Here is an 18,422-nt window from a genome sequence, read left to right on the forward strand (position 1 = left end):
GAGGATTAAGTGGCAGCACCAGGCCGTGCGCAAAGGATTAGCAGGTGCCAAACGGGTGGGGAGGTGGCGGTGGAAGAGAGGAGATCAATGTCCAGGGAGCCAACAACAAGCCCCTAGAGGCCAGCCGGTGGCTGAGGCCCAGAGAAACAACCACAGCTGGCCCAGTTTCAGGTACCATGAGTTGCTGGAGGACCAGTCCCCGGTACCAGGGTCTTGGCCTGCCGCACACCTTGGCCAAACTGCAGAGTAGCTTATGGGAGAATGACAGCTTGGAGTCCCCATGTGACTCTGGGAGACGACTCAAGGGGGCAGGGGCTTGTCAACTGTCAGCCAGCGGCAGCAACACACCCCAGCTCTCCAGCCCCAATGCCGGACCCAGGCAGATTCTCTCTGGTCCGGAGTCCTCAGCAGCAATGGCTGTGGCCCCGGGGATCACCAATGACTGACTGCGCATGAGCAGGCGACTAGTAAATTGCCTGAGCTAGGCAACTAGCGCGGTGTAGTTTTAGAACATTTCTGTCACCCATCACCCAACACGATCGCTTGTGCTCCGTGACAGTCTCTCTCTGTCCCATCCTAGCCCCAAGCAACCACTAATCTGCCATCTGTTCTCTAAGGCTTTGCCTTTTGGGGACATTTTATTTTATTTTATTTTTTTATTTTTTTATTTTTTTGTATTTTTCTGAAGCTAGAAACCGGGAGAGACAGTCAGACAGACTCCCGCATGCGCCCGACCGGGATCCACCCGGCATGCCCACCAGGGGGCGACACTCTGCCCACCAGGGGGTGATGCTCTGCCCCTCCAGGGCATTGCTCTGCCGCAACCACAGCCACTCTAGCGCCTGGGGCAGAGGCCAAGGAGCCATCCCCAGCGCCCGGGCCATCTTTGCTCCAATGGAGCCTCGGCTGCGGGAGGGGAAGAGAGAGACAGAGAGGAAGGAGAGGGGGAGGGGTGGAGAAGCAGATGGGTGCCTCTCCTGTGTGCCCTGGCCAGGAATTGAACCCGGGACTCCTGCACGCCAGGCCGATGCTCTACCACTGAGCCAACCGGCCAGGGCGGGACATTTTACATAAATGAATCGCACACTATGTGGAGTGTTTTTGCATCTGATTTCTTTCACTTAGAACCCTGGTCGGCAAACCGTGGCTCGCGAGCCACATGCGGCTCTTTGGCCCCTTGAGTGTGGCTCTTCCACAAAATCCCACGTGCGGGCGCTACCTCGATAAGGAATGTACCTACCTGTATAGTTTAAGTTTAAAAGATTTGGCTCTCAAAAGAAATTTCAATCGTTGTACTGTTGATATTTGGCTCTGTTGACTAATGAGTTTGCCGACCACTGACTTAGAATATTTTTGAGGATCATCCACACGGTCACACATGATCAGTTCTTCGTTTCTTTTTCATTCCCAAGAGTATTCCGTGGTAGAGACATGCCACACACAGTCGATCTGTTCACCAGTCAACGGACACTGGTTCTTTCTTTCCACTTTTTGGCCACTAGCTAGAATGCTGTTGTGAACGTTCGCGTGCAAGTCCTCGTGTGGACACATATTTTCATCCTCTTAGGAAGAGTCCTAGAGCTAGAGTGCCTGGGTCCTATGGTAGACTTACATTTCACTTTTTAAGAAACTGCTCAACTGTTTCTGCCCAAGTCTTGACGTGAGTGGTAACTGCATGGGGTCTCACTTTATAAATTATTGGTTACATTTTTTATGTACCTTCTGGATTTTGTTCTATTTTACAGCTTTAAACAAGTTTTGTTTTGTTTTTTGGTTTTTTGTTGTTGTTGTTTTACAGAGACAGAGAGGAGAGAGAGAAAGGGATAGGGACAGACAGACAGGAACGGAGAGAGATGAGAAGCATCAATCATTAGTTTTTTGTTGCGACACCTTAGTTGTTCATTGATTGCTTTCTCATATGTGCCTTGACCGTGGGGCTACAGCAGACCTAGTAAACCCCTTGCTCGAGCCAGCGACCTTGGGTCCAAGCCAGTGGACTTTGCTCAAACCAGATGAGCCCGCGCTCAAGCTGGCGACTTTGGGGTCTCGAACCTGGGTCCTCCACATCCCAGTCGACGCTCTATCCACTGTGCCACTGCCTGGTCAGGCTTAAACGGGTTTTTAAAAAATAAATGGGGTGGGTGAATGGAGTCCACTCTGGGAGAGTTTTCCCGGCATGCCTCCCTGGGGCTGTATGGAGCACTGCAGGAGGAGCAACCGGGAGCCAAATCCCACATTGTGGGAGGCTGCAAGTGGCAAACCTTTGTAAGTTCCAGGCTTAGCAAAAGGCTAAGTTCTCCCCCCCACACACACCTCCACATCGGCTATAAAGCTGAGTATTTGCACTCATCCCAACCCCCCACCTCACTTGCTTGGTTATGTTGCTAGAAGCAATTTACATGCCCTTCCTCTCACCCTTTGTTTGTTCAGCTGTTGGTTGATTTCAGAAATGCATGGTGGGGGGATTCCTGTTTAAGCCTTAAATGGATTCCTGTTTATTTCTCAGCTATGTGACTTTGTATCAGAGCCTTCCTTATTTGCATATGGCTATATAATAAAGCAAACCTAGGGCTGTTTTGCTCTGTCCTTGCCATCAGCTTGCAGAGGCCTCCTGATCCCATCCTATTTCTCTTTAAGTCTATTTTCTTCATTCCGCATCATTCTCACTCAGGACCTGGAATTACTAGCTGGGTTGGTTCACGGCACCACGTGATCTCACAGGCTCCAGCATCTGGTCAGATACATGTAAAGCATGTGCAGATATATGCAAATAAGTTAGGCTTTCCCAGGTGTCCCTCACCTGGAGGGTCTGTCTCTAATGATTGTGACCATGGTGGTGGGCAGGCCCCAAGACCTCAGGCTGGTGGGCTTAGACACTCATGACCTTGCTTTCCTGGGAAGGAGGGAGAGAGGCTGCAGGAGGCTGGAGTTGACGTAGCAGCTGCTAATCTCTCCTGCTGAGGCCACCACTCTCCCTGATCCCCTTATGCTGACCCTAGATACTGGCCCCCGCTAATCTCCACCACCCCTGGAGCCCCAAGCGCTGGCTGGCAGGGCAGTGCCACTTCCCTGAGGTTTGCAGGGAGGGGAGGGCCTGCCTAGATCATAGTCACCCCTCTTGGCAGGGGCTAAGGCCCTTGGTTAACACAGATGGGAGCCCTGACACCCAGAGACAGACAGTGACTGGTCCAGGCTCACACAGCCTGCCCTGGACAGCCCTGCTCCCTGTCTGCCACTTCCCAATATGCCTGGCTTGTCTGAGGCCTGGGGGACAGCAACCTTCAGGAAGACTGAAATGGGGCTGGGGGTGCACAGGACCCCTGGCAGCAGGCTCCTCTCCCCAGAGCCTGCAGTTTCCATGGTTGCCGAGAAGCGGATGCCCTCACAATCAGGCTGCAACGGGCATTGTCTCTGCAGAACATTCTTTATTCTCCTGCTGTCTCATAAGGCACAGGGGCCTGGCCCGTCTCCCTGCCTCTTCTCCCCACTGAGCAACCAAAGAGCAGAAATCCTTGGAAGCCTGTGCCCCACAGATCAGGTAGCCCCTGTCCGTGTGTCAGGGACAGGCAGTCCTCCTTTCCTCCTCTCCGGGCTCCACTCCCTGTCCCTCCCCCTGCTGGCCCATCCCCCATGCCCTCCCCCGCTCCTCCCTGGCCCTAGGGACTCACTTCCTGCCCACCCACCACCCACCCCTGCCTCTTCTCTGAAGGGACTCAGGAAGGAAGTAAGTTGAGTCAACATATTCTCACTAAAGTCGAAATGGCTGAATGGCTCCTGGGAATACCTGCTTTCTAAAGGGAGGCGCTGCCTGGCCAGCAGGGTTTTTTCAGTTCATATCTGTCATGTCTCTCGCCTTCTTCGAGACGTTTTCATCTCCCTGTAGAATTCTGAGTAAATGCCAGAGACCAAAAGTCATAGTTACCCAGAGGCATTCTAAGCTAAATCTGAACCAGCTCGCTGCCGCTACTTCCTGCTGCTTAATAAACATAAATGTCCCTTCTCTTACTATTCCCTGAGTGCTCCACAGACACTCAGCTGTACTGACCCCGGTCAGAGCCCTTAGCACATCCTGTGTGTGTCATATTAGTGTTCCTGCCACCACATGGGGAGCTCCTGAGAAAACAGGATTGGGCATACAGTACGTGCTCAATAAACATCAGACCAGTACTGGCCAAGGGTACACACCCACATAGAAGGGTGTCTGGCTGACCGGAGACCAGGGTGAGCCCTCTCTACCCTTGGCTCCCCAGCCATGGCCCGCATTGTCGACCTGGTGCCCTGGGATGACGGCTCCACCCACGTGTACGCGTCCCCGGCCATCCTGCTCCCGATAGAGCGGAGGAGAAAGCAGCTGGCCGGCGTGAAGCAGCAGCTCTACCACCCGGCCCTGCCCAGCCTGCGCCGCATGGACATGGACTCCGTCAGGGCCTGCCTGCCGGACGAGCACTGTCAGTCCACCACCTACTGCTGCAAAGGTCGGGCACCTCGGGCCTTTGGGGAAGGGTGGATGGTGTGGAGGAGAGAGATCCGCCAGCGAGAGGCCATGTGAAAGCGTTCATGGGGCTCATCTCCGCTATGCTACTTCCTACCAGGGAAACCTCGCCAGGGCTGAGCCTCTGTCTCCTTATCAGTAAAACGGGGATGATAATAGTGCCCCACAAGCCCAGTGAGAGATTAAAGCGAGATAAGGCAGAGCAAGCACTTAGAGTAGTGCCTGGCGCTAACAGGTGCTCAATGAATTGAGTACATTGTTGCTATTGTTGTTATTATTAACGAAGAGAGAACTGTGCAGGGGTCTGTTGCAGCAGCAGGAGTAATAATAATTATAGCAATAATAACAACTTCTGCCCAATCATCTCTCCGTCTGGAAAAGGAAGAGGGAGACCCTCCTCACACCTCCCATGAATGTGAGGAGGAACTCTCCATGGATTGGGAGCTTGGGTGTGGAGGTGGAGGTGTGAGGAGGGTCTCTCTCTCTCTCTCTCTCTCTCTCTCTCTCACACACACACACACACACACACACACACACACACACGCACGCGCGCTCATTCATCAAGCACCTCTTTCCTGCCTGAGCACAGGGAATCTAAGGGTATTGCAGCTAGAGGGAACAGCATGTGTAGAGGGCTGGAAGGGAAAAGCTACGTAAGGTATTTGTGGCGCTGGAGGGACAGGTGGGGGCAGCAGAAGCAGGGGCTGGGGTCAAGGGCACAGTTCGGGAAGGTCCTGGTGCTGAGCACAGCGGCCTGGACTTTCTCAGAAGGAAACTAAGAACCTCTGAAGACTTTAAGCACAGAAGAGGTCTGAACATTGTCAGGAAGGGGCTGGAGGTAGATAATGGGGAAGGGGTAGTTAGGACACTTGAGGGGACCATAGTCTTTAGAAGGAGGATCTCTTTAGAAGGACAAGGAGAGCTAAGATGGAAAATGGGAACAGTGAAGCCCCACACCCGCCCTTACACAGGGGAGGAGCTCCTGGGCTCCCCCCCCCCCACTTCTGTGTGGAAAGGGTCCGCACAGCAGTCAGACTTTCTGATCTCCTGGTTTCTCTTGCAATTTAAGTGTTTAGGGAAAGCCCACTCTTGGTTTAGATATGGATTTTATTGCAAATATATGCTTCACTAAAAGTAATAGAGTCACGGTTTTAAAATTCAAAATGCTTCAACACGTACATTTGAACAAGTCTCACTTCTCCCCTACCTACTCCCACTTGCAGGTAACCACTCTTGGTTTCTAATGTATCCTTTCATTGTTTACTATTGCAACTACAAACCTGTATTATTTTCCTCTCCAACTTATTTTTTTAGCGAGACAGAGACAGACAGACAAACAGGAACAGATAGAAAGGGAGAGAGATAAGAAGCATCAATTCTTCATTGCAGCACCTTAGTTGTTCATTTATTGCTTTCTCATATGTGCCTTGACCAGAGGGCTACAGCTGACCCAGTGACTCCTTGCTCAAGCCAGCAACCTTGGGCGTCAAGCCAGCGACCTTTGGGCTTCAAGCCAGCAACCATGAGGTCATGTGTATGATCCCACGCTCAAGCCAGTGACCCTGCGCTCAAACCAGATGAGCCTGTGCTCAAACTGACGACCTTGGGGTTTCAAACCTGGGTCCTCTGCATCCCAGGCTGATGCTCTATCCACTGCACCACTGCCTGGTCAGGCGCACACCAACTTTTTAATATGAACATATTCAAATATAGAGAAAAGTTGAAAGAGTAATACTATGAACAACCATTACTTCCCACCTGCTTCAATTGTTTTCCCATTATTTGTTCTCTTTCTCTCTCTCACACACACACACAAACACACACTAACAAGCAGCTCCCAACAATAAGAATCACTTCCTACATGAAACAATACCATGATCACATCTAGGAAAATTCACAATAATTCTATAACATCTAATATTCAGTCCATATTAAAATGTCTCTAATTACCCTCCCGAGATCTCTTTTACAACTTAAAAAAAAAATGTGGTTTTTAGTTGGAACCAGAATTCAATCTAGGATTGTGGACTGTACATTGCAATTGCTTGTTATGTCTCTTGAGACTTCGCCTAAAAGTCTCCCCACTTTCCATTTCCTTTCATAATATTGACTTTTTATGTTGTAGACAGTCCCACCCTGTGAACTTAAGCAAGCGCCCTCTTACAGTATTGTTTACCTTGATAATCTATTTCCTAGAAACTAGAAACTAGGTGTGATTAGATTAGCCAGATAAAACATTGCTGCCAGACTCTGTCACAGGGGATGGAGACTATGCTTGTCATAATGCTTCAGCAGGAGGCACAGGATGTCATTGTCCCGTGATTATTCATGATGCTAAGTTTGGTGACTTGGTTAGGTGGTAACCTCAATGTATTTTCTTTGCTGCCTCCAATTGTCTCAGTTTGGGGCTTTATAGTAAAACGTAGCATGTGATGTATATATACTCTTCTGTACCTTGGAGGTTGTATATTGAGAACTTTCTCTATTTTTGACAGACAGCTGCATAGTAAGGGTGCATCATGGTTTATTTAACCAGTCCTTTCATGGCAGATGTTTGAGTTGATTCCATTCATTTGCTATTGCAAACAACACTGGAGAAGGTAAACCTTCTCCCCATATCATTTCCTGGTCATGCAGCTATAAAGTGGGGAAACTTCCCGGAAGCAGGACTGTGGGGTCAAAAGGTATGCATCGTAATTCTGATATATATTGCCCATTGCTTTCCATAGGTTCAAATCAATTTATACTGCTTCTGGCAACGTATAGCAATGGCCCTGTTTCTAATAACTGCACTGGCCCTGGCCGGTTGGCTCGGTGGTAGAGCGTCAGCCTGGCATGCGGTAGTCCCGGGTTCGATTCCCGGCCAGAGCACACAGGAGAAATGCCCTTCTGCTTCTCCACCCCTCCCCCTCTCCTTCCTCTCTGTCTCTCTCTTCCCCTCCCACAGCCAAGGCTCCATTGGAGCAAAGTTGACCCGGGTGCTGAGGATGGCTCCATGGCCTCTGCCTCAGGCGCTAGAATAGCTCTGGTTGCAACAGAGCAAGGCCTCAGATGGGCAGGGCATCGCCCCCTGGTGGGCATGCCGGGTGGATCCCGGTCGTGCGCATGCAGGAGTCTGTCTGACCGCCTCCCCGTTTCCAACTTCAGAAAAATACAAAAATAAATAAATAAAATAATAATAACTGCACTAAACTTTTGGATTGTTTCCAATCTGATAGGCAAAAATTGGAGTCTCAATGTACTTTGAATATGCATTCATTTTATGATGAATAAAGTTGATTATCTCTTTCTATGTTTAGGGGCCATTTGTATATCTTGTGTTTGTGTGTGAACTACCTGTGCACTTTGATTACCCATGTTTACCCATTTTTCTCTTTTGCTTTTTTGGTCTTGACTTCTAGGACCACTTTCAATAATAGGGAAATTTAAACTCATCTGTACAATAAGTGGAAATATTCTTCCCATTTGTCTTTTGACTTCTCATGTTGTTTTTTGGCAAAGCAGTTTATTTTTATATAGCCAAAGTTATTAACCTTTTCTTTAAGCTCCTGGATTTTGAATTAGAGTTGGTGCAGCCTTCCCCACCCCAAAGTTAGAAAGGAATTTACCTGTATTTTCTTTTTTTTTTTTTTTTTTCATTTTTCCGAAGCTGGAAACAGGGAGGCAGTCAGACAGACTCCCGCATGCGCCCCACCGGGATCCACCCGGCATGCCCACCAGGGGGCGATGCCCTGCCCCTCTGGGGCGTCGCTCTGTTGCGTCCAGAGCCATTCTAGCGCCTGAGGCAGAGGCCACGGAGCCATCCCCAGCGCCCGGGCCATCTTTGCTCCAATGGAGCCTCACTGCGGGAGGGGAAGAGAGAGATAGAGAGGAAGGAGAGGGGGAGGGGTGGAGAAGCAAACAGGTGCCTCTCCTGTGTGCCCTGGCCGGGAATCGAACCCGGGACTCCTGCACGCCAGGCCGACGCTCCACTGCTGAGCAAACTGGCCAGGGCCAAATTTACCTGTATTTTCTTCTAGTACTTATATGGTTTTAACTTTTTTATATTGAAATGTTTGGTCCATTTGAAGTTTATTCTGTTTTAAGACTTGTTAAGTAAAAGTCTACTTTATCCTAGATTTTTTTTCTAAGTTGTCACATATTTAAAAAAACAAACAAACAACATTTAAAGCAGTGTGGGTCAAAGCTCTCCTGTGTGGACCTTTGACTGCTGGTGCATGAGACATCTCTTCTCCCTTTCTCTTCCTCCTTCAGATGACTTTGACAATGCCTACTTCACACTCCTTGGTGTCCCCAACAAACCCTTGCAGTGCTTGGTGAGTGTCCTTTGCCCCTGCCCTTGGTTTGCTTAGGGGAAAGGGGCAAAAGCCTCGCCTGCACCCAGCCCCAAGCACCTCTGGTCTTGAGGTCTACTCCCTGTACTTCCTCCGATGCTGCTTTGGGTACCGGTTCCTTCCCATCTCCATCAGGGGCTCCAGGCGCCCTTTGGTCAGATAAGACAAGTATCAGCTCTGTCCTCCGGGGTGGTTTGGGTCTGCCTCCCAGCTTCTGCATCTACCTCCGGGGCCCTGACTCCCATGGCTCCGGTAGGACATCACCGCGACCGGCCAGAGGCTCCGCAGCCGGTGCCGCGAGGGAAAACTGGCACCCATCGCGCCGGGCATCAACCGGTTCAAATGGCCCAGCTTCACGCGCGCCATGGACGACTGGTCCCGTTTTGTGTCCTCTGCCGGCGAGTTCAAGCTGCCCTGCCTGAGCAAGGGGGGTCAGTCTACTCTCTACTGAGTGCGGAGGATGCCCTGGGGCGGGAGAGGTAGCCCAGCCGCCGGGGACGCTGGAGTCGCCCAGGACTGCGGACGGGACACATCAGGGGTGGGCTCCAGCAAGGACAGGGCGGGGAAGCTGAGCAGCAGGTGGGGCACTTAGAGAGGGCAGGGCTTCAAAGGATTGAAGGACATGGAGGCTGGGCTCATCTTGGGGACAGGGTGCAAGCCAAGTCTGTACCAGGAGTCACTGGGGCTAAGGCTGAGCCCAGGGTGGGTTCTCCTGCTGTTCTGTCGCTGGCAGGACAGCTGAGGTAGGGCAGATTCTAGGAGCGGGCGTGGGCGGGGCTGGGATGGGGCGGGGCTCAGGTGTGGGAGGGGCGGGGCTTATTCCGGGCGTGCTCGGGGTTGAAGATAGGCGCTCTCTGTGCAGTGGAGGGTTTTAGCGGCTATGCAGTGCGATCCTTGAAGCCGGAGGTGACCCAGAACTGGCGGGTAGGAAGGGATGTGCACTGACCCGTCCCTGGGGACCAGCAGGGTGGAAGGGAGCGGCTCACCTGGAATGGGGTGTGGGGAGAGGGAGGGGAGACCGAAAGCAGGATCTCCCACAGAGAGGGCTGTTTGTGATCAGGGTAGTGGGGGGTCCGTGTACCCCCCACCCCCAGCTCACGGACCACCCCCATCCCTCTGCCCTGCCCCAGTACTGTCTCAACCAGAACCCCAGCCTGGACCGCTATGGACAGAAGCCCCTGCCTTTCGATTCCCTGTAAGTGAGGCCACAGACCCCAACCCCTGTGAGACCTGGGGAAAATTGGTTGGCTCCAATATATCACAAGAAAATCACAATTTCAAAAACGAATAAATGCTTAACTCCTACCAAACAGAGAACCCTGTCATCCAGTCCCTGGGAACTTCACTCTTTGGGAGTGAAGGCAGTTGTGTGGGGCGAAGGTGCAGTGTAACCCTCCCGAGATGGGAGTGAGGTCCCGGAGAGGGAGGTTCAAGATGGGAGTGCACCCCTCACTTCGGGTTCACCCTCCTCCCTCTTTTGCAGGAATACTTTCCGACACTTTGGCTCCCACTACAGGTAGGGGACTGACCACGCCCCTGCCCCACTCCACACCTGATCGCATTCGCCTCAGCCTCGGGCTCCAGGATTCTCAAACTCCTGCTGGGCTTTCGGGGGCCTGGCGAGGGAGGCTCCAAGGGATTGATGCCCCCACCATGTCAAAATGAGAGATGCTTCCCTCCTGAGAAATGGGCCAGGCAAAACAGCAGCCCACCTTGCATGGTAGAGGTGGAGGAAGCCAAGCCACCCCATTTGTCCCTGAGGCCGGGGGGGGGGGGGGGGGGAGTTGGCCCAGGAGGAGAGCAAGGGCGAGAAGAGGAACAGTCATGAGGAACCTTGTGGAAAGCGCCAGGACTGCCTTCCAGGATGCAGAGAGGTGTTGAAGAGCTGGGGCTAGTGTTCTCAGCTGGACTGTGCAAGATATTCAAGCCCCTTCCTGCTCTGGCCATCTCTCACCTCGCCAGCCCCATCCTCTGCACTTGAGCAGTCTCCTGGGAGTGACTCAAACCACAAGCACCATCAAACACTCCATACCTTCGTTTGTGCTATTTCAGTGCCTAGATGACCCTTCTGAGCCTGAAAACTCCTCTTCAGTCTGTAAAGCCCATCCCTGATGTCCTCCCCGACCCTCTCTGCCTCTCCCCTCCAGCTCAAACCTCCTCCACTTGGTCACCACGGGTGTGTCTCCCTGTCTGGTGGCACACAAATGACTGCGTACAATTATGGATGGAGAGCTTGCCTTCATGCAGTACCTGGTTAGGGATCGGAGGGAGTAGAGAAGAGGCAGACTGGAAGGGAGGGGGCTTGGAAGTCAAGCAGAGCAGCTGAAAACATACAAAAGGAAATAAGGAATCGCTGAAGGTTCTTGAGCCATAGAGAGGGTGGAAACTGTGTTTTCAGAGCTTTGAAGGCAGGAAGGTAGGCTTTGGGGGTTACCTAGAGAAAGACAGCCTGATTTTCCCCCAGGATACCCTGGAGGCCTCCACCTTACCTGTTTCTCTCCACAGTCGTGCCAACTACCTAACTCCCTGGCGTTAGTCTGTGAAAAGGCCGATACCCAGGCTGTTGGACCATGCCACCTCAGGTTCGGAACGGTGTATGGTGGCATCCCCAATCTTTCTAAGAGTTCATTCAGCCTTACTGGAAATAAACCTAATGCTTCCACAGGAAGGTACCAGGCCCGTGTTGGGTATGTGTGTGTGTGTGTGGGGGGGGGGGGTTTGCAGGATCTGGGAGAGTTATGACCTGACGATGATAATGTCTTTTCCTGCCCCCTACCAACTGCCGGAGGACTGCCCAGAATAACCCCAAAGAGGCTAAGGAAGACTGTCTGTCTTCTGCATGGTTAGTGGTTAGAGCATCAACACTTAGCTCCTAGACCTGGACATTCTAGATAACACACCATCACCCACCTGGGAGCAGTCTGCAAGGACAGACCCAGATCAGGGAAACAGCCATCAAACTAAAGAACTCTTCAAACAGGACTTCTGGTGTCAGGATCTGGGCTTCAGGGATCCATGAACCTTCTGAAATCATGTGGAAAGCCGAGTGACCACCCACATGTGCATTTTCTATGGGGAGGCTCCTTGTTTTCACCTGATTCTCAGGAGAGTCAATTCCCTCAAAGGTTAGAAAGCCCCGACTTAATACCCTCTTCCTCCCCACCAGTATTTACTGAGGACTTAGTGTATGCAACCCCGGTCACAGGTGGAAGGAATTTAAAGATGAATACCATTAATACTCTCTGGACCCTGTGTTCTACTGATCAGAACACATTACCATGTGATTCATGATCTCCTCCAAGCATCCCTGTTTTAAAGATGGGAAAACTGAGGCCCACATCAGACCCAGAACTCAAATTGCAGCACTTGACATAGTGTTCACATATAGTTGATGCTCAATGTTTGTAGAGTAAATTATTTCCCATAATGGGGGTCTTCCCTTTAACACTGAGTAGTAAACAAGGAGATGAGTCACATTGTTTGATATGCAGACGGAGCCTGCCTTACAGATTCAAGGCTGATTTTAATTTAGGGGTAGAGCTGATGATCATTACCCCTATACCAAGGTGAGAGACCACAGTGCCCATCTCTTTGTCCTAGAGTATAGGGCTCTGATGACAATAGGGCAGGAGATAGGGAGCAGGGAGGAGCAGACAGGAAATTGTAAGCAGGTCACAGAGCCCATTCCCCCCCACATCCTGTCAAGAAGGTAGCCATTTCATGCAGGAAGAAGCCCTTTCCTCCAAGTCCAGCAGACAGTCAATCTGGCTTGACCCTTGGGGTGTCATTGGCAGAGCCCCCTGGTATGTCAAGGGCACATTCTGCAGCCCCGAGTGCCCCCTCCCAACATGCCAGCCCAGAGAAGAGATTTGCCTGACTGCGCTCACGGCAGGCGTGCTGGCGGCCTGGCCCGCAGGAAACGGGACACCCAGGGAGCATGCTGAAGCATGCCAGAGGGAGTCAGGTGCCTGGAAGCGTTTCCTGGCCCTGCTTCCTTAACACTGAGTGACGGGGCAAGTCCTTCCAGGAATCTGACCCAGCAGACGTTTGAGGCCTTGCCAGGTCCTGCGCTGGCTGTTGGAGGGACACAGACCAGATACCATCTCTGCCTTTGAGGCGCTTCCAGTCCAGTGGAGGAGAGGCAGACCCAGCTGGTTCAACCCTGAAAGCAGAACATGGGCATACCTAGGCCATGCTCCTCAAGCCCGAGAGCTGTAAACGGTAACCCACACCAGCAGTTTGAATAGTTCATTGCCCAGTTGCACGTGAATCCCGATGCCACAGATATGAAAATGCATGCCCAGGAATAATGGCGATGCAGAGCAGATGAGCATTAACAAGCCTGACTTAGCATGCACTTTCCAGTTTTGAAGTGCGAGGCAATGTAGTAAGCGCTTTGCAGACCCCATGAGGTGGGTAATTGTATACCCACTTTACAGATGATGAAAGAGACTTGAGGGTTAGGTGACTGGCCCAAGGTCACACAGCTGGTGATTGGCAGAGCTGGGAACTGAAGCCAGCCTGCCTGACCCCTGAACCTGTGGCCACTACACTCTACCACTCTTCTGCCTTTCTGTTTTAAGTGACATGCAAGCCAAGCCTGACCTGTTGTAGCACAGTAGATAAAGTGTTGACCCAGGATGCTGAGGTTCAAAACCCTGGGCTTGCCCAGTCAAGGCACATACAGAAAGCATCTACTATGCATTGATGCTTCTCACTTCTTCCCCCTTCTTTCTCTCTCTCTCTAAAAATCAATAAAATTTTTTTAAAAGAGAGACATGCAAGTCATGAGTGGGGAGGAAACCTGAGGGGACTTCCTGGAGGTGGGGACATTTGACCAGGCCCTAGAATGAGGAGGTGGCCCACCGGAAAGTTCTCTTGCAGTTGCTGGCAGTGGTGGAGTTTACAGGTTAAAAATCCCACCCCGAGGGCAAGAAATGGAAAGCCCTACCCAGCTGTACCACTGTTTCCTGGCCTGGAAGTCTCCTCAGCCTCAGGGGCTCTTTGCTCATCCTAAATACGTTACATTAGAGATCTTCCCTGCAGCAACCGCAGTGGAAACAGCCTCGACTCCATGGCCTCAACTCGAGGCCTTCCTGGCCTGACAACATTCCACTACCATGGCCCTGGGCCTGGACATACCACCCCACACCAACTCCACCTCCGGCCTCCTTGCTGCTCCAAACACCCAGGGTCTTGTCCGCTTCCTAGCCTCTGCTCAGCCTTTCTTCTCCCTGAAATGCTTTCCCCATTTCTTTCTACCCAAGCCCCACCCTTTCTTCCAGGCAGGCCTCTCTCAAGTCCTCTCTTCTCCTCCCAAGTATCCAAGTGTAAAGCCAGTATCCACGGCTACCATCACAGCCGCCCGACCCATGCAGGTTCGCATTGGATTCGGACAGTCGGTAAAGAAACAATGGAGCCAAGAACTGATGAGCTGTCATCTTTAATCCTAGCTTGCACCCGGCGGGCAAGTAAAAACACACACTGGGCTCCAAAACCCACTCACATTCAGTGCTCACAAAGCTACTGACTTATCCGAGTTTCCTAGAATCAAAGGTTTCTAGCTCACCAGACTTATTCACCTCTGTTCCCCATCTCCTTCCTTCTCCAGCGTCAAACTGCACAAACTGGCCTCTCACTCAATACTCCGCCATCTTGGCTGCTTCTCCTGGCCACTTGGCCTCTTTCTGCTCTCCTCTCTGCTCTCTCCTCTAATCATAATCTCAGGAACCAAGAGCGTGCAAGCTCCCGTTCTGCCCCTATTTTATAGTGTAGAAATCCAAACCTTTAATCCAATATACAAAATAGGGAAGTCTCTAATACAAAGTCACTTCTGTGAGGCATGATTGGATTGTACCACCCCACATCAAAAAGGGTGGGAAAGGCTTAATCCCAAAACCAAGCCCCAGGCTACAACGATCCTGCCTGCCCCCAACACACATTAATATCACCTGGGCAACGGCCTCCATGTGGGCAGCGTCATCTTTAACAAAGTGAGCATAATACATTTTATCTGCCCAACACCAAGGAAGGGAGCAGAGCTGATAGAGACTAACTCCCAGCCTCTGGCTCTCAGGAAATACTTGATTTGCAGCTTCTCTTATCTCTCCAAGTGGACCTGGGCTCGGGAATGCAGCCTGGGGCCTCCCAGAACCAAGACACAGACCTGGACTAAATGAAACACTACTACAAAGGTACTTGTGTTTATTATAAGGGTAACACACATATCTCACATCCCCACTGGTCTGGGCTCCCAGTTGGGAGGATCAGGGTCCCGACCAAGGGAGGGCTGGGGTGAGGGCCAAGGAGGACTCTCCCAAATAATATTTTATACTAAATATCAGCCGCTTTGACATTTTTTACTCTACCCTTTGATACATGAAAACCTCTGTTGGGCAGATAAAATATGTTATGCTCACTTTGTTAAAGATGGCGCTGCCCACGTGAGGCCGTTGCCCAGGTGATATTAGTGTGTGTCTCTGTGGGCTGTGGGCAGGCAGAATCCTTGTAGCCTGGGGCTTGGTTTTGGGATTAAGCCTTTCCCACCCTTTTTGATGTGGGGTGGTACAATCCAATCATGCCTCACAGAAGTGACTTTGTATTAGAGATTTCCCTATTTTGTATATTGGATTAAAGGTTTTGAATCTACACTATAAAATAGGGGTAGAACGGGAGCTTGCTCTCTTGGTTCCTGGGATGATTAGCATGAGAGAGCAGAGGGAGCAGAGAGGAGAGCAGAAAGAGGCCAAGTGGCCAGGAGAAGCAGCCAAGATGGCGGAGTATTGAGTGAGAGGCCAGTTTGTGCAGTTTGACGCTGGAAAAGGAAGGAGATGGGGAACAGAGGTGAATAAGTCTGGTGAGCTAGAAACCTTTGATTCTAGGAAACTCGGATAAGTCAGTAGCTTTGTGAGCACTGAATGTGAGTGGGTTTTGGAGCCCAGTGTGTGTTTTTACTTGCCCGCCGGGTGCAAGCTTGAATTAAAGATGACAGCCCATCAGTTCTTGGCTCCATTGTTTCTTTACCAACTGTCTGAATCCAATGCGAACCTTCATGAGCTGGGCTGCTGTGATGGCAGCCCTGCCTCCTGGCTTTACATTTGGCGTAGTCTGTGGCAGGATTCGATACAGATCGGCAAGGAGCGTTTGAGTGGTGGAGTAGAGGACTGGCTAGTGTTAAGGTTCCCCATGGCTGTCCTTTTGGGGATTGTAGGCTGGCTGACTTTTACAGCCATGCGTGAGGAAACCGAGAGCTCTGTGGAAGAGGCTGCCTGGGACCTGCAAACCGAGCAGTGGAAGGAGTTGGAGCAAACGCGGGAGAAACAGATGCTGACCCTGGAGCTGGAGGAAGTGCTGGAGGAGGAGGCCGACCAGGTTCACAAGATTCGCCTAGAAATGGAGCAGCTGCTGGAGGAGGATTCACAAGTTCATGAGTTGCAGATTGCCCTGGATGTTGTGGAGAGCCAGCAGCGGCTGGAGGCCGGGGCTGAGGCTGAGGCTGAAGCCAGGGCTGGAGCTGCAAGGTCTGCAGAGCAGAAGGCGACAGCTGCCTGGGACTCGAGCCCGGCAGTGGGAGCTGGTGTTTTCAGTTCCTCTTTGAAGGATGAGGAGAATCGAGCTGGAATTGTAATCCGCAGTCTCCAGAAGGTGAAAGCGCAGCTGGAGGGAGCACCTACTACGGCCCTGGTAGGTCTGCGATTTTGGGACATAGGGCTGGACAAGCTTGCCAGAGCAGAGATGGAAATGCTGACTGCCATTGTGTAAGACCTGCGAGGACGGCAGGGATGAGGGGGGTGGCTGACGCACCATGTGCATGGACTGATTTCCTAGACTACGACCAGAGTGGGCATTGGCTCCTTTGTTGGATGGACTTACGGATTACAGATTTTGGACAATGTGAAATACCCTAATGGGGGTGGGGGGTGGCTTTGCTGGAAGCACTCCCCTGCCCCGGGAAACTTTTCCCATAGGCCAAGGACATTTTGCACTTTGGGCAAAGTGCTCAGAGACTGGTGAAGTGTACCTTTGTGATTGTTGAAACTGTATGATTTGTGCTGTTGTAATTTGTGTAATGTGCCTAATTTCCTTGCACAGGGATGCCAGTGATGTAAATTGTGGGTAGTAAAGTGAGCATAGGGGTGGATTGTTGGGCAGATAAAATATGTTATGCTCACTTTGTTAAAGATGGCGCTGCCCACGTGAGGCCGTCGCCCAGGTGTTAGTAATGTGTGTTGGGGGCAGGCAGTGGGCAGGCAGAATCCTTGTAGCCTGGGGCTTGGTTTTGGGATTAAGCCTTTCCCACCCTTTTTGATGTGGGGTGGTACAATCCAATCATGCCTCACAGAAGTGACTTTGTATTAGAGACTTCCCTATTTTGTATATTGGATTAAAGGTTTTGAATCTACACTATAAAATAGGGGCAGAACGGGAGTTTGCACGCTCTTGGTTCCTGAGATTATGATTAGAGGAGAGAGCAGAGAGGAGAGCAGAAAGAGGCCAAGTGGCCAGGAGAAGCAGCCAAGATGGCGGAGTACTGAGTGAGAGGCCAGTTTGTTCAGTTTGACTCTGGAGAAAGAAGGAGATGGGGAACAGAGGTGAATAAATCTGGTGAGCTAGAAACCTTTGATTCTAGGAAACTCGGATAAGTCAGTAGCTTTGTGAGCACTGAATGTGAGTGGGTTTTGGAGCCCAGTGTGTGTTTTTACTTGCCTTCCGGGTGCAAGCTAGAATTAAAGATGATAGCCCATCAGTTCTTGGCTCCGTTGTTTCTTTACCGACTGTCCGAATCCAATGTGAACCTGCATGGGCCAAGCGGCTGTGATGGTGGCCCTGTCTGTGCCTCCTGGCTTTACAACCTCAAAACTCTCATCTGAAGTCCTTGCTTCACGGCTGCAGCAGCAGCAGCTCAGGGCCTGGCCAACAGCAGTGCCTGTGGGTGAGCAAAGGCAGGCCTGCTTGCGGGATGGGGATGGACGCACAGTGACGGGCGCCACAGGCCCCTTCCCACCTGGGCCCTCCCTCTGACCTTCTCTGTCCCTGAAGACCAGGCGCTCCGGACGGAGTCTGCAAATCTGTGAATCTGCGGAAGGTCAGAGCAGCCAAGGCTTTTCCTGGGGACATGACCTTCAAGGAACAGACACCCGCCAGCCTGAGGATGGGAGGCAGAGCTTATCAGAGGGAGCCTGCCCGGGCCAGGAGGCCCTGGGCAAAGTTCCAAGGCCTGAGCAGTCCCTGGTCCTGGCTGAGGCCGACTCTGGAGGCGGGGATGGGGAGGAGGTGATGCTGAGAGGTCAGGAGGAAGGACTGGAGATGAAAGAAAGCCCTCCACAAGGCAGCTGCGGAGGCCTAGGTTCTTTATAAAGCTGCCCCTGCACAATGGGAAGGTGAGACACAGCGGCTTCGACCCTCAAGGAAGCAGGCCGGGGGGCTGGCCGCCCTCTGCCTGCTGGGCAGGAGCTTTCCTGCTCCCCTGGCCAGACCCAGGGCCAGCACCTGCCCGGCCATTGTCCCGGCTTCCCGGTCAGCAGAGAGCGGGTTGGAGCTCGAGCCCCAGGCCTCAGTGACTAGAGCTGGAGGCCCCAGCGGTTCCCAGCCCCACT

General features: G+C 51.8%; 1 protein-coding gene across 2 annotated transcripts; it reads left to right on the forward strand.

The window, feature by feature from the left end:
• The first annotated feature begins 13 nt into the window (after positions 1–13).
• SPMIP8 (sperm microtubule inner protein 8) lies at positions 14–15,047 on the forward strand. 2 transcript variants are annotated; one of them, XM_066348160.1, is made up of 8 exons: positions 14–44; positions 4,251–4,475; positions 8,747–8,808; positions 9,083–9,257; positions 9,689–9,750; positions 9,957–10,021; positions 10,310–10,342; positions 14,903–15,047. In XM_066348160.1, exons 2-8 carry the CDS (start codon positions 4,253–4,255, stop codon positions 15,003–15,005), a joined length of 723 nt encoding a protein of 240 aa, XP_066204257.1. In that variant the 5' UTR covers positions 14–44; positions 4,251–4,252; the 3' UTR covers positions 15,006–15,047. The 2 variants fall into 2 exon arrangements, with proteins under 2 accessions (XP_066204257.1, XP_066204258.1); XM_066348161.1 differs by lacking the exon at positions 14,903–15,047 and adding an exon at positions 11,332–11,425.
• The last annotated feature ends 3,375 nt before the right edge of the window (positions 15,048–18,422 follow it).

Source organism: Saccopteryx leptura, chromosome 9 (genome assembly GCF_036850995.1).
Source record: "Saccopteryx leptura isolate mSacLep1 chromosome 9, mSacLep1_pri_phased_curated, whole genome shotgun sequence".
In the NCBI taxonomy this organism is placed as follows: domain Eukaryota; kingdom Metazoa; phylum Chordata; class Mammalia; order Chiroptera; family Emballonuridae; genus Saccopteryx; species Saccopteryx leptura.

Excerpts from the sequence above, each read along its gene's own strand:
- SPMIP8 (XM_066348160.1), top strand. The coding sequence starts at position 4,253 with ATGGCCCGCATTGTCGACCTGGTGCCCTGGGATGACGGCTCCACCCAC. Across the intron at positions 4,476-8,746 it reads CACCACCTACTGCTGCAAAG|ATGACTTTGACAATGCCTAC; the intron begins GTCGGGCACCTC and ends TTCCTCCTTCAG. Across the intron at positions 8,809-9,082 it reads ACAAACCCTTGCAGTGCTTG|GACATCACCGCGACCGGCCA; the intron begins GTGAGTGTCCTT and ends TGGCTCCGGTAG.